General features: G+C 40.9%; 1 protein-coding gene across 1 annotated transcript in view; it reads right to left on the bottom strand.

The window, feature by feature from the left end:
* CNTNAP5 (contactin associated protein family member 5) overlaps positions 1-15,048 on the bottom strand; it is an 884,418-nt gene that overhangs the window by 643,510 nt on the left and 225,860 nt on the right. Inside the window, exon 3 of the mRNA XM_007456361.1 lies at positions 2,657-2,850. Coding sequence (XP_007456423.1) covers positions 2,657-2,850 — 194 coding nt within the window. The remainder of the gene's footprint in view (positions 1-2,656; positions 2,851-15,048) is intronic.

Genomic DNA, 15,048 nt, shown 5'->3' with positions numbered 1-15,048 from the left:
TAGTTCCCTCGACAGTGATACGATGGGACACGCATTGTTTTTCAAAATTTGTGCCTTGTTAGTATGCACAACTTAGCACCATGTCCCTGCCCATGTCACTGGAGGGGCAAAGACCCCTCCCCAAGCCTTTCCTCCTCCTGGGGTTTGCATCTGTCAGGTTGGTCCTGAAGCTGCCTCCCCTCCCAAGGCCCCTGCAGGCATTGGAAATGTCTCTGGGGAGGCCTTAGCTGGAACTCACCACCTTCTTGTGCACAACGGTTCCCTGCCTTTTCCCTTCTGCCCGCCCAGCATCTTTTCCCTCCTCCCAAAGGCCAAGGCTATTCTGAGGTGAGGAAAGGGACAGGCACGAGAACAGTGTCCTCCCCTCCAATTCTGTAAGCACTAATGTTTCTGCAGCTCTTGTAATAGCCATCCAAAACGTAGTTCAGGCTACGTATCCAGTAATGACAGGTGTGGAGCCTACCAGGGCTTATAAAACAGGCCCCTGCCTTCAACGGGCTTGGAGTTTTGTGGAAGCACAGGCAAACCAACAGGGGAAAGAAAGTGAAATAGGCCTTATACCTGCTGTTCACTGGCCCAGAGAAATTGTCCATTCTTGAAATACATCCTGATCCACAGGACAGGGCAAAAGCAGGTTATTTGATTCTGAAGAAAATGAAACTCTGGGTTTTATAAAAGTTTATACAAAAGAACTCGAAACTTCAATCTGAAAAACAACCAGTTCTGATTGAAAATGCCAAAGCAAATAAATAACACCGCATATATTTGTCCCTCTCAAGTCAGAATAAAATCGTGCCTCAAAATGGAAGGTGTGTTTATTTATCTTTTCAAACTAAAAAAAAAAACAAACCTGTAGGGCTTCCCTGGTGGCGCAGTGATTGAGAGTCTGCCTGCCGATGCAGGGGACATGGGTTCGTGCCCCGGTCCGGGAAGATACCACATGTTGTGGAGCGGCTGGGCCCGTGAGCCATGGCCACTGAGCCTGTGCGTCTGGAGCCTGTGCTCCACAACAGGAGAGGCCACAACAGTGAGAGGTCCACATACGGAAAAAAAACCCAAAAACAACCTGTAGAATTTATGGGGGCTTCAAAATTGAGGAAAAAAGAGAATAGCCCCCAAAAGACTACTTGTAAAATGAAGAAAACCCATGCTCTCCATAAATATTACCACCTAATATTACAAGCCACTCCAAATAAAGATGACTATTATAATATTCTCCAGTTTCAATCTGCCATAACTAATCTTAATCCTCAGTTTACTAATACTTTCAGTTATGAATAGTGATGGGTAAGCAATTAACAAATAACAATGAATATAAAATAGAATTTGTTTTCCCAGCAGAGTGAGACGAATACAGAAAAATGTATGTGTAAACAGCAGCAATTTGAAAGTGTAATTGTGATTGATTTAATAGGGAAAACAATTAAGGACATTATGAGAAGGAAAGCCAATGTTAGCAACCGCTAAATCTTCACCTCCTATGCGCATTTAGTAAACAGTAAATATCTGGTGAGGTTTTTTCCCAAAGCAAAAGTGACCTGAACCAACACATTATTTTATTTGATGTGTAAGTCTATGAGGTCTCCCCCGGGTGCCTTTTGCCCCTGCCTCGACCTCCAATTCCTCACCTTGTAATTTGGGGACAGCCTTTGACTCACCTTTTGGGGTCAAGAGCTTGGGTCCAGGGTTGTGGAAGGCACAGTATTTTTGTTTCATAACCTGGACCAAACTGTCTTTTACTTCCAAGCTGCAGATTGTTTATAAAGGCAGAATCATTCTAAATTCTATATTTGTTTTGTATTTTTAACACTTTTAATTGTTTTTAAAACTTGAATAGGCAGTTGAACACAATGACTTTAAAGTCAGACCAGGCTGTGGATTACCGGACCAAGATGCATCAACTGGGCAACTTTGGTCGAGGTACAGAACTGAGCTAATTGCATTATGACAAGGTATGTAAAGTGACTGGTACATAATAAGTAAATATTTACATATATAAACTACTAAATATTTACTTATTATGTACCAGGCACTTTACATACCTTGTCATGATGCAATTAGCTCAGTTATGTATGTACCAAATGTAAAATATATCGCTAGTGGGAAGCAGCCACATAGCACAGGGAGATCAGCTTGGTGCTTTGTGACCACCTAGAGGGGTGGGATAGGGAAGGTGGGAGGGAGACGCAAGAGAGAGGCGATATGGGGATATACATATATGCATAGCTGATTCACTTTGTTATAAAGCAGAAACTAACAAGCCACTGTAAAGCAATTATACTCCAATAAAGATGTTAAAAAAATAGGTAAATATTTAATAAACACATACTCAGTCAACCAATACATTCTTGTTAATGATCAGACTTCCATGTTGTAGTTCTCTTTTTATCCCTGAAAGAACTAAGGCCCAGTCAGTGAAATCCCCAAGTTACCAGAAAAGGAGGAAAACACTAAACTCTTTACAACAGACATCCTTATTTCCCTAGGAAATGGCATCATGCTGCAGATAGGATAGATATCGTCTAATTATTTCTGAATGGGTACACAACAGTTATCAAGCTACCGTCAATCTGGATAGAGGAAAATGACAGAAACGTTCACTGGCTACCATGAGGGCATCTCAGTTTTATTCAGCTGATGAGAAAATTTGTCCTACCCAGATGCTGTCTTCTTGCTTGTACTGTTTCCAGTTGCGTCCTGTGTCACTGAACATCAGGCTGTAGCTCGTCACCCAGTCAGAGCTTCCGTATCTTCCCTGCGTGGCCACTGCTGTAATCTCCAGTCTGTTGCCCAGGTCCATCTGGAGCCACTGCTGAGCATTGGAATCTGCTGGGGACCAACCGCCAGTTCCTGGAAGAGGATCAGAGAGAGAGAGTTGCAGCAACATCTCACAGAGCCGTGACTGTCACCGCTCACAGAGGAAAAAAAAAAAAAAACACTGTTCAGCTAAGGTGTCTGTAACCAAAATATGTCTGCCTCTCTTCATAAACCCCTGATATTTCCTTTTTAAAATTTTATTGGAGTAGAGTTGATTTACAATGTCATGTTGGTTTCAAGTGTATGGCAAAGTGATTCAGTTATACATATGCATATATCCACTTTTTTTTCAGATTCTTTTCTCATATGGGTTATCACAGAATGTTGAGTAGAGTTCCCTGTGGTATACAGTAGGCCCTTGTTGGTTATCTATCTTATATATAGTAGTGCTTGTATGTTAATCCCAAGCTCCTGATTCATCCCTCCTCCCACCATGTTTCCCCTTTGGTAACCATGAGTTTGTTTTCTATGTCTGTGAGTCTATTTCTGCTTGGTAAATAAGTTCAATTGTATCGTATTTTAGATTCCACATATAAGTGATATTTTAGGATATTTGTCTTTTTCTGACTTACTTCACTTAGTATGATCATCTCTAGGTCCATCTATGTTGCCACAAAGGGCATTATTTCATTCTTTTTATGGCTGAGTAATATTCCACTGTATATATAGACCACATTTTCTTTATCCATTCATCTGTCGGTGGACATTTAGGTTGTCTCCATGTCTTGCCTGTTGTGAATAGTGCTGCAATGAATATTCTCGACCCAATTTTCCTTCTCCTCCTCCATCAAATTCCCTTTCATGGTTTAATATTCATCTCAAATTATGTTTCCTCTACCATTCATCCTCTCTTTTCTCAGTTATTACAGTTTTCATATTCTGGATTCCTAATGGGATGTCACCTATTTTTTAAGTTTTTTACAACTTTAACTTTTAACATGCCTTATACCCTCTTCCTGACTGGTCTTTCCTTCCTTCCTTCTTTGCTTTCTTCTTCCATTCCTCCCTTTCTTTTCTCTGATGTTTAGCTCTTTCTAAATATGTGCTGTGAACCTGCTATAGACCAGATATTTTGCTGTGGATGCAAAGATGCACGATCGCTGACTATGCCTTTGAGAGTTTAGTGTTCACTCATTCAACAGATGCTCACTGAGCACCAGGAGGTTGCTCGATACTGAAGAGAGAGACACACACACAAAAAAATGTGTAATGTGATGTGAAAGAGAGCCTTCAGAGAGGTGAACACAAGGTTCAATATGAGAACAGATGACAGAATGCCTAGGTAGGTGATCAGAAAGCCCTAGAGACAGTGACAGTGGAGCTGAAAGCTGTTTCCTCAGCAAACAAAGTGAGACAGAGAAAAAGTTGGAGAGACCAACCCAGGCCAAGGAAACAGCACATGCAACATCTCAGAGAGACATAAGAGTGCCCCATCCCTGAGTCTCCTTGTGATTCTTTATGTTTGACACACAGCAACATTCTGATATGTGACCAAAGCCTTTGAGCCCCAGAATTTTATTATTGACACATTGGAACTTTGCAGAAGATCAATATGAACTCTTGCTTCTTTGGAAGACTTGTGGCCTAAGTTTTCTGTTTTCATTTCCCATAGGTATAAAGAGGTCCATATTTATTCTTCCTGACCCAAGGGTCCACAAGACATCTGAATCCTGAGTGGGACCTATTGTAGAATGTGTATGCCATGGGTGCACCCCAATATTCATAGCAGCACTACTTACAATAGCTTCCAAGATATGGAAGCAACCTAAGTGTCCAAGGAGAGATGAATGGATAAACAAGATGTGGTATATTAGCACAATGGAATATTAGTCAGCTATAGAAAATAATGAAATAATGCCATTTGCAGTAACATGGATGGACCTAGAGATTATCATACTAAGTGAAATAAGTCAGACAAAGACAAATGCCATATGATATCACTTATATGTGGAATCTAAAAAAAAATTGCTACAAATCCACATATATACAAAGCAAAAATAGACCCACAGACACAGAGAGCAAACTTATGGTTACCAAAGGGGAAAGGTGGGGGAGGGATAATACGGGAGTTTGGGAGTAACATATACACGCTAGTATACATAAAACAGATAACCAACAAGGACCTACTGTATGGCACAGGGAACTACGCTCAACATTTTGTGATAACCTATAAGGGAAAAGAATCTGAAAAAAAATAGATATGTATTATGTATAACTGAGATATATATTATGAATAATAATTATTACAGAATTATGAATAATAATTACAGAATTATGAATAATTTCTGTGCTGTACACCTGAAGCTAACACAATGTTGTAAATCAACTATACTTCAATAAAAAAAAAAAAAAGAAAGAAAGTAGCCCTTTTGTTAAGAACCTTGCTCAGGGCATCAGGTTGGGTGATTCACTGGATTTTTAATTTAGAGACGTTAACGTAACCCTTTTGATTTCAATTTGTGCCACTGAAAATCATTTTAGTGATGTCCCGGTTTACATTCTTGCCATCTCGGGAGGACTCAACTGGATCCCTCCTTGGTACTGAGAACTTTCTGAGTCCCCACTGGCTGCCCACTGCAGAGATAGCTTGTCATCATCTGGGAGTGGGCAAAGGGAGCAGAGAACATGAGATGGGCCCTACTCTGGCCATAAGGCACATTCATCGATTTCATCCCAATAAATAGCTAGTACTGTAGCCGAGTAGGACCCTATGAGGCCTTCCCAGAATAGACCGCCACCAATGTCCTCTGCCTGCCTTTTGTCTGTGGAAAAACTTTAATCAAAGAATAAATTTCATCAGAGAAATCAGAAAACGCATAAAGAAAATAGTCAACCAAGACAAATAATAACACTTTAGCCATTAAACAAAGTCAAGGCCTTTAGTTCCTCCTCAAGGACTGTAGATACTATTCTGAGCCATGTCCTTTGAGCTGTTTTGCAGATACTGAAGCCCCCAACAAGTGGGAGAGGTTAACTGAATGCTGCCCATAAGCACATAGACCCCAGACCTGTTGGAACCAGAAGGTTGATGATGCTGACTCCCAATGACCTCACCACAAGCCAATCAGAAGAATGTCCACGAGCTGATCACACTCCCCACAACCCTCCTCTCTCACCCTGTCTTTAAAAACATTTCCCTGGGGCTTCCCTGGTGGTGCAGTGGTTGAGTCTGCCTGCCGATGCAGGGAACACGGGTTCGTGCCCCGGTCCGGGAAGATCCCACATGCCGCGGAGCGGCTGGGCCCGTGAGTCATGGCCGCTGAGCCTGCGCGGCCGGAGCCTGTGCTCCACAACGTGAGAGGCCACAGCAGTGAGAGGCCCGCGTACCACAAAAACAAAAAAAAACAACAAAAAACCATTTCCCTGAAAACCTTCGGGGGGTCGGGTCTTTTAAGCGCTAGCTGCCCTGGACTCCTTCCTTGGTGCCCTGTGATAAAGCTATCTCTTTCTACTTCACCCAAATGTCTGTCTCCGAGATTCAGTCCGGCACTGGTATACAGAGGCAGAATTTCGGCAACAGTATTTTTGTTTGACAACATTTTGTTTTCACTTCCCTGACAAGATTCAAATGCAAGGAAAGAAAGACAAGTATGCTCATCCCCTACCATGGAATGTCTTTCATTAAGTGTTTTGCAAGACATGAATACCCAGTACTGTTGGTATTCACTAATGCCTGTTTTCTCTTCCTTCTGTAGTAATAGGACTGCAGAGAGTGCATGGCTTAACTACACTTTTCAGCTCTTAGTACTTTTCAAGTTGTGGCCCTATGGACAAATTCTCTCCAAGAAAAATGTGAGTGGGAAGATGTGCCACCTGCAGGCCATCGGGTCTCTTCCCCACATGCTTTCCCCTTTCACCACTGATGGATGCGGCCAACAAGGACCTAGAAGATGGCAGAACCTCAGCATGGAAAGATGCCAGATTCCCACATCATCACATGTAAACTACAATATGAATGAGAACTAGACTTATTTTGTTTAAGCTATTGTGTAGTGGAATCTATTTGATACTGCAGTTTAACCTACCTTAATACATACAAAGTACCCGGTAGAGTAAAGAGAATAATGCCCATATTATAGTTGGGGAAACTGAGGTCCAGAAAGTGTAGAACACCTGGAACTCAGGATGCAAGCACAGCTATTTGAGAATCTTATGTAACAAAAAAAAGGTTTCTAAAAACCAGAAAATCAAGAAGGGGGAAAAGGACTGCGAGATATTTGAGCAGAGATTCTGAGCTGTTAGGCCCACAAGTACTTGGGTTTTTTTAGTTTGTTTTTTTTGCGGTACGCGGGCCTCTTACTGTTATGGCCTCTCCCATTGCGGAGCAAAGGCTCCGGACGCGCAGGCTCAGCGGCCAAGGCTCACGGGCCCAGCCGCTCCACGGCATGTGGGATCTTCCCGGACCGGGGTACGAACCCATGTCCCCTGCATCGGCAGGTGGACTCTCAACCACTGCACTACAAGGGAAGCCCCACAAGTACTTTTTTAATCAATGAACCCTGTCTTCACCAATATGTCCACGATTCCCAATCTATTCTACCCTCTCCCAACTTCTCAAAACTGGCAGGGAGGTCCAAAAAGGAGGAGATATTACATTTCCAAGAAATCTAAAGTTGTTCTGAACCTACTCTTGATTTCCACTTAATTTCTCTTGCCCATTTCATGAGACCTCTTTCTTCTTAAGTGAAAAAAAGCAAGGCTGTGTAAACTATATGACTTCAACAATATTAAAACATGATAGAAAAGAAACGTGTATGGTGATTTCTTCTGAGTGATGAAAGTATGAGTGATTTTATTCTTTTATGCTCTTTGCTTGTAACATCTTCTATTATCAACATGTCTTTCTTTTATAAACTGAGACCCATTTTTACATGGCTTATTGCATAAAGAATATATGTAACGATTTGACATTTGGTGGTATAATATAGAACTCTTTGTGTGACCATCACAGTATTTGAAATGAAAATCCTCAAACCTTAACTATTTCTCTTTACCCTCCTATTGACCACAACTAGACTCCTTAGTCATGTTTTAGAGTTTTTCCTTCATTTATTCTAATTATTCTTATCATATTTACATATGATAAGAAATTATGTTAATGATGGAAGAAAGGAAATAAAACAAGGAACTTTTCCAACCTCCTTGCAAAGAATAAAATCACGAGACTGACCCAAACCAAACCAAAACAAAACAAAACAAAAAGCTACTGCTAAAAATTTCTTCAAGTCTGTCTAAAGAAAATCACATCACCCTTTTGCCCACAGTAAAAAAAACTTAGTTTATTAACCCCACCCCAAAATTAACAAAAATGAAATTGTTGATGTTAGCGTTCATTAACACATCAAGTTAAGAATTTTCCAAACCCAGGAGCTTCAGCCTAAGCTCTTAAAATGGAGGGGCACTGTCTGCGTGATAATTGCCAAGGACATTTTCCCTGTTGTTGATGGTGTTCCCAGCATTACAGCTAATAGGCAAGACATCCAAGTTTGCCATGGTTGCTATGGCAAACATTTTACTCCTTCCACCAAACAAGTGTGTTTTCACAAATTATGAGAGTAGCCTGAAGATACTATTTGCAGTTGTTTTTAAGACACACAGTGCCCACATTAGCTTTCTGTTTCTGAATTGTTATCTAGATCGAGGTGTAACATACACACAAGTACCTGAGTTTGGCAAGTTACAGGTGTTAACTAAGGCAGTGCTCTCTGTAATTGTGACTGCGATATAAATAATCATGATCTACAATGCCCATAAACCCTACAGTTTGAATCAAAAGGAATTTAATGGAAATTTAAAGGAAAATTATAATTTTAAGGGAAAAGTAACCCCACCTTAGGTTTTGATAGCATCTAGAACACGGGGTCTAGAACTAAGGCTATAACTTAGTTTATTCTTAGCACAGCCCAAACATCATACCCTACATGCTGTGTGATTTCACTTTGGGGGAAAAGATGGAACTGAGAATCAAAAGCCTTGGTTCTAGACCCAGCTCTGCCTCTGAGGTTAGGTTAGATGAGATTCTCAAATGTGTTCAATCATCAGAAAATACCTGGAGTGCCTGTGAAGATGACAGATTCCTTGGCCCACTCCTTACTAACTTATGCAGGGGCCTAAACCTGGAAATCTGTATATTGAGAAAGGTGCTCATGACATGCTGTGTGGTTTAGGAAACATTGGAGAAAATAGCTTCTAAAGTTTCAGTTATACTATTTTACTAAGAAGAGTTGAATTGATTTATTTCATGGTCCAGGTGAGCTTAAATCCAACATGCTATTCTTGATGATTATAAACAAACAAACAAAAAAGCAGCATGAAACCACCTCTGGATCTAAAGATGGACAGTCTTCTCCAATTTGATCCCCAATCACCCACCCCTAAGCACAGATGGAAACTTAAAGTCAAACTTACAATTTCCCAGGAAATCTAAAAATTTGTGAATTCAGAAATACCCCTCTTTGCTCTTGATTGGACACTTCTTTTTGTTCCCAGTTAACCCTTTTGCTTCTTCTCAGCACCACTATTCTACATGCCCTTGGAGTGTTCATTCACTCACAGTACTAGCTAGCAGTTGGATGGTCCTTGCTCAGTACACAGCACTGCCCCAGACACTTGGCAGGCATGGACTCACTCATCATCCCAGAAGCTCTTCATGGTTGGTATTATTATCATTATTCCATTTGGCAGAAGGAAAAACTGAGGCCAGAATTTTTGGTCAGCTTTTCCAAGATCACACAAGGGGTCAGTGAGAGAACAGGGGATTCAAACCCAGAAAACTGGGACTCCGAGCCCCATTTCTTAACCACTCAGCTGCGGGGCCTCTCAACAACATGGACAGAGCATGCTCACCTTCTTCCTTCTTTTTTATAATAGCAATTCTCTCTAGAAACATAATTCACACTTCACCTCTTTTTCAGGTCTCACTTGATTCTCATAGCAATCAGCAATGGTAATTTTTTTTTCATTTTATTTTATTTTATTATAAATTTATTTATTTTTGACTGCATTGGGTCTTCTTTGCTGCATATGGGCTCTAGTTGCGGCCAGTGGGGGCTACTCTTTGTTGTGGTGCATGGGCTTCTCATTGCAGTGGCTTCTTTGTTGCAGAGCACAGGTTCTAGGCACACGGGCTTCAGTAGTTGTGGCACGTGGGCTCAGTAGTCGTGGTGCATGGGCTTAGTTGCTCCGTGGCATGTGGAATCTTCCCCGACCAGGGCTCGAACCTGTGTCCCTGCATTGGCAGGCGGATTCTAAACCACTGCACCACCAGGGAAGTCCCTGAAATAGTATTTTTAACTTCCATTTACTAGAGAATAAACCAGGTTTAAGGGTCACCTACTTTATCCAGATTATATGGAGAGACTGTTTTCCAACCCTGTTCTGTAGATTTCTCGTCCCTGCCTGAGGTTTCAACATGGACCAAGGTCTTAAGCAAGCAGGTAGTTACTCTTATGGAGAACTCCAAGTAAGACAAGAGACCCGCTCCCTTCTCAACCCTGTATACCATAGGGCTTATACCTAACTTCACATGCTCAGGTAGGCTCAGCAGGCTTTGCTCATGAAACAGGAAAACTTGTAGATAAGGCAGAAATTCCTCTGAAATTTCTACACTGACTTCCACTTCTAACTCAGAAAGGGAAATGAAACTTGATTGATGTCACACACTGGAAATGGGCACAAAACATTATATACAGGTCTGCTAAGTGATATTTTACAACTATCATTCTAAAAAAGAGAGTTAATTTAGTACAAGATCAACAAGAGCTAAAATAATCACATACACATAGCATTGTTAAGCCTAATCTGTTTTAAGCACACTCAGCCTGGCCATTTAAAAAACAACAACAACAACAACAAAAATGTAAAGTAAACCCTGCAGAGAATCGGTTTCCAAGATGTGTGCTTCCCCCCTGCATTTACACGAGGCCTTAAAAAGCTACAAGCATAGTCTCACAAATGACTGGGAGGTTAGACTGGATGACTAGCTGCACCATTAATTATTAAACATTTGGTGCCTCTGTAACCCAAGGTTGGAGATTTTTCAGGGACAAAACTACCTAGTGATGATAATGAGTAAGGCAGAGAGACTCCCCCATAAATATTTTACTTTATGTGTGGATGAGAGTGAAAACAACATTCACAAACATGCTGGTAGCTTCCTACACCTTCACTCAGTGTGTGGTTATCATCAATGTATAACAGGACCTGTGGTTGGGAAAGGATTTCTGAGGCTGGGAGGTTATTGTCTGGAACACTACGCATCACACTTTTCCCCTGGGCATGTGGGGTAGGACCTAGATGTTGCTGGATGGCCCTGGCCAGGGCTCCTACACTTCTATTTGCACATTTATTTAGGGACTAGGGAGCCTTCTGGTGGAAAAGTAAGTGGGAACTTGACCAAACACCCTATGGTTTTCAAACAGGTAAAAAACTGTAGGAAGATGTGGAGTGGCCCCAGTGAGGCCAGTTTGCAGGAACAAAAAGAGGATCATGAGAGGAGATTTATGTAAAGGAGTGAGGATTTGGATCCAAATGAGACCCAGTTATCATGATTAAGGCTGCCTCAGGAGCAATGCCTGGTGGGGGTGGGGGACAGCAGCACTCTCTGTGGATGACTTAGTTTGTGTTCCCCAGAAGTCAATTAGGAGACAGGGATATCCGTGTAAGTAGTTCCTTTGGAAACTGACTCCAGGAAGCCAGGTGAGGGGAATGGAGATGAGGCAGGGAAGAAAGGGCATCCAATCCATGGTGCATTGGCAAGCCAGGCAGCCCTGTGAGTGAGCTCAGTCTCACTGGTGCAGAATGCACTTTGGGTTCTTCCAACAGAGCAGGAGGACACTGGGGTCAACTTTTGATTGAAGGTGGCTGGAGTGCACGGCAGTGTCAAAGGCACAGAGAGAAAGCCGAGAACACAGAAAAGTCCACCTGTATGTCTTCTTTGGAGAAAAGTCTATTTAGATCTTCAGCCCATTTTTTGATTGGGTTGTTAGGTTTTTTGATATTGAGCTGCATGAGCTGTTTGTATATTTTGGAGATTAATCCCTCGTTGGTCGCTCTATTTGCAAATACTTTCTCCCATTCTGAGGGTTGTCTTTTCAATTTGTTTATGGTTTCTTTTGCTGTGCAGAAGCTTTTAAGTTTCATTAGATCCCATTTGTTTATTTTTGTTTTTATTTTCATTACCCTAGGAGGTGGATCAAAAGAGATCTTGCTGTGATTTATGTCACAGAGTGTTCTGCCTATGTTTTCCTCTAAGAGTTTTAGAGTACCTGGATTTAAATTTAGGTCTTTAATCCATTTTGAGTTTATTTTTATGTATGGTGTTAGGGAGTGTTCTAATTTCCTTCTTTTACATGTAGCTGTCCAGTTTTCCCAGCACCACTTATTGAAGAGACTATCTGTTCTCTGTTGCATATTCTCACTTCCTTTGTCATAGATTAGGTAACAATAGGTGTGTGGGTTTATCTCTGGACTTTCTATCTGTTCCATTGATCTATATTTCCGTTTTTGTGCCAGTAGCATAATGTTTTCATATCTGTAGCTTTGGATGGAGCCTGAAGTCAGGGAGCCTGATTCTTCCATTCTCACTCTGTTTTTTGTTTTGGTTTTGGTTTTGGTTTCCCTCAAGATTGCTTTGGCTATTCAGGGTCTTTTGTGTTTCCATACAAATTGTAAATATTTTTTTCTAATTCTGCGAAAAATGCCATTGGTAATTTGATAAGGATTGCACTGAATCTGCAGATTGTTTTGTGTAGTATAGTCATTTTGACAATATTGATTCTTCCAATCCAAGAACATGGTATATCTCTCCATCTGTTTGTGTCATCTTTGATTTCTTTCATCAGTATCTTATAGTTTTCTGAGTACAGGTGTTTTTCCTCATTAGGTAGGTTTATTCCTAGATATCTCATTCTTTTTTTTGCAATGGTAAATGGGATTTTTTCCTTAATTTCTCTTTCTGATGTTTCATTGTTGGTGTATAGGAAGACATAGAGATGACCAAAAAATACATGACGAGTTGCTCAATATCACTAATTATTAGAGAAATGCAAATCAAAACTACAATGTGGTATCACCTCACACCAGTCAGAATGGCCATGATCAGAAAAATCTACAAACAATAAATCCTGGAGAGGGATGGAGAAAAGAGAACCTCCTATATGGCTGGTGGGAATGTAAATTGGTACAGCCACTATAGAGAACAGTATGGGGGTTCCTTAAAAAAACAAAAATAGAGCTACCATATCATCCAGCAATCCCACTCCTGGGCATATATCTGGAGAAAACCACAATTGAAAAAAATACGTGCAAAAAAAAAGATACATGCACCCTAATGTTCATTACAGCACTACTTACAATAACCAGGACATGGAAGCAACCTAAAATGTCCATCAACAGATGAATGGATAAAAAAGATGTGGTACATATATACAATGGAATATTACTCAGCCTTAAAAAGGAATGAAATAATGCCCTTTGCAGCAACATGGATGAACCTAGAGATTGTCATACTGAGTGAAGTAAGTCAGACAGAGAAAGACAAATATCATATGATATCACTTATATGTGGAGTCTAAAAAAGGGTACAAATGAACTTATCTACAAAACAGAAATAGAGTTACAGGTATAGAAAACAAATGTATGGTTACCAGGGGTTAAGGGGGTGAGGGATAAATTGGGAGATTGGGATTTACATATACATACTACTGTATATAAAACAGATAACTAATAAGGATCTACTGTATAGCACAGGGAACTCTATTCAATGCTCTGTAAAGACCTATATGGGAAAATAATCTTAAAAAGAGTGGATATATGTATATGTATATGTATAACTGAATCACTTTTCTGTACACCTGAAACTAACACAACACTGTAAATCAACTCTACCCCAATTAAAAAAAATAAGAAGGCAGAAAAGTGAAAGTGTAATTATTGGGTTGACAGTGGTTCTGTTGGGGACATCCTTAGGGCTCCACTCTGATCCCCTTTAGCAGATGGAGGTGCCCCCAGCTGCATGCTGGCTGACAACTAGAGCTGTCTGTTCCCTCCTCCAGAGATTGGCCCTTGACCAAACAGAAGCATTTTTGCCTGGGAAGCTACCACTTTCTGTCCCCATCACTACCAGCGATGGGTGGATACAAGGTTCAGAATGTGGTTCCCAGTGCTTCAAGGCAGACTGATAATCATGGTGCAATCTGTGGTCCAGAGCTTTCCCTTGGCATCCAAAGGAAGCTACACTTCTGTTGAAACCATATATCTTGCTGGCTTCCTCCACCACATGCCACCTTCCAGCTTAACCTGTCTCCAGAGATCACTACCCCACAAATAATTTGAACAGGAATTTCCATCTTAACTCAGCTTCTAAGATCTTTTTCTTGTACTGAAGTGGTGAAGTCCAAGGAATATGAGCACCAACAGCCTCTGTGACAGTGCATGTCCTTGGCCACACACGTCTGTGTCTGCCTGTGTTTGTGGAAGAGAGCTGTGTTATTGCTCTGAAGGGTTCCAATACTCACCACTCAGACAGTTCTTCTGTGATGTCCTGCTATAACTATCTTCCCTTGTGAAGAGTAGAGCCCTGAAGGTCCTCATGGCTCATAAAAGTGTATCTGACTGCACATTTCAGAGTTCAGAAGTTACACAAGAAGTGAGGAAGTTCAGCATGAGAGCATGTGGAATTCAGAAAGTGTGAAGTTTTGTACCAAAGTTTGGTCTCACATTTATGGCCCTTGCAGGGCAAGGACTGATTCATATACACATAAAAACACCCCGGCATTTTTAGAAACTTAGGTAAGAGGGTCGTGTATAAAAAACTTGAAAGGATTCTAGAACTATGCTGTTCAATATGGTAGCCAAAAGCCACCTGTGGCTATTTTAATTTAAATTAATTTAACTTAAATAAAAATTTCAGTTCCTAAGTAGCACTAGCCATATTTCAATAGCCACATGTAGTTAGTGGCTACTTTGTTAAACAGCACAGCTATAGAATAGTCCATCCTTGCAGAAATTCCTATTGGCTAGCACGGCTCTACAATTTCTCTTATAAACTGGTGGAAACTGAGTTCTATTTTAATTTGGCAAATCAATACAATTTTATTCTATCCATCAGCTGCTCAGGCCTAGAGGAGGTTTAGTGGATTATTTATTCCTCATTTAATGACCATATGATTATTGAGTTCCACCTATGAGTAAAGCAGTGTAGAAGATTGAGCAGCCAGATAAGACACTCTT

The sequence above is a fragment of the Lipotes vexillifer genome, unplaced genomic scaffold, assembly GCF_000442215.2.
Source record: "Lipotes vexillifer unplaced genomic scaffold, Lipotes_vexillifer_v1.1 scaffold3, whole genome shotgun sequence".
Classification (NCBI taxonomy): domain Eukaryota; kingdom Metazoa; phylum Chordata; class Mammalia; order Artiodactyla; family Lipotidae; genus Lipotes; species Lipotes vexillifer.
The sequence above is the reverse complement of the archived record's forward strand: the minus strand, read 5'-3'. Positions and strand labels throughout refer to the sequence as shown.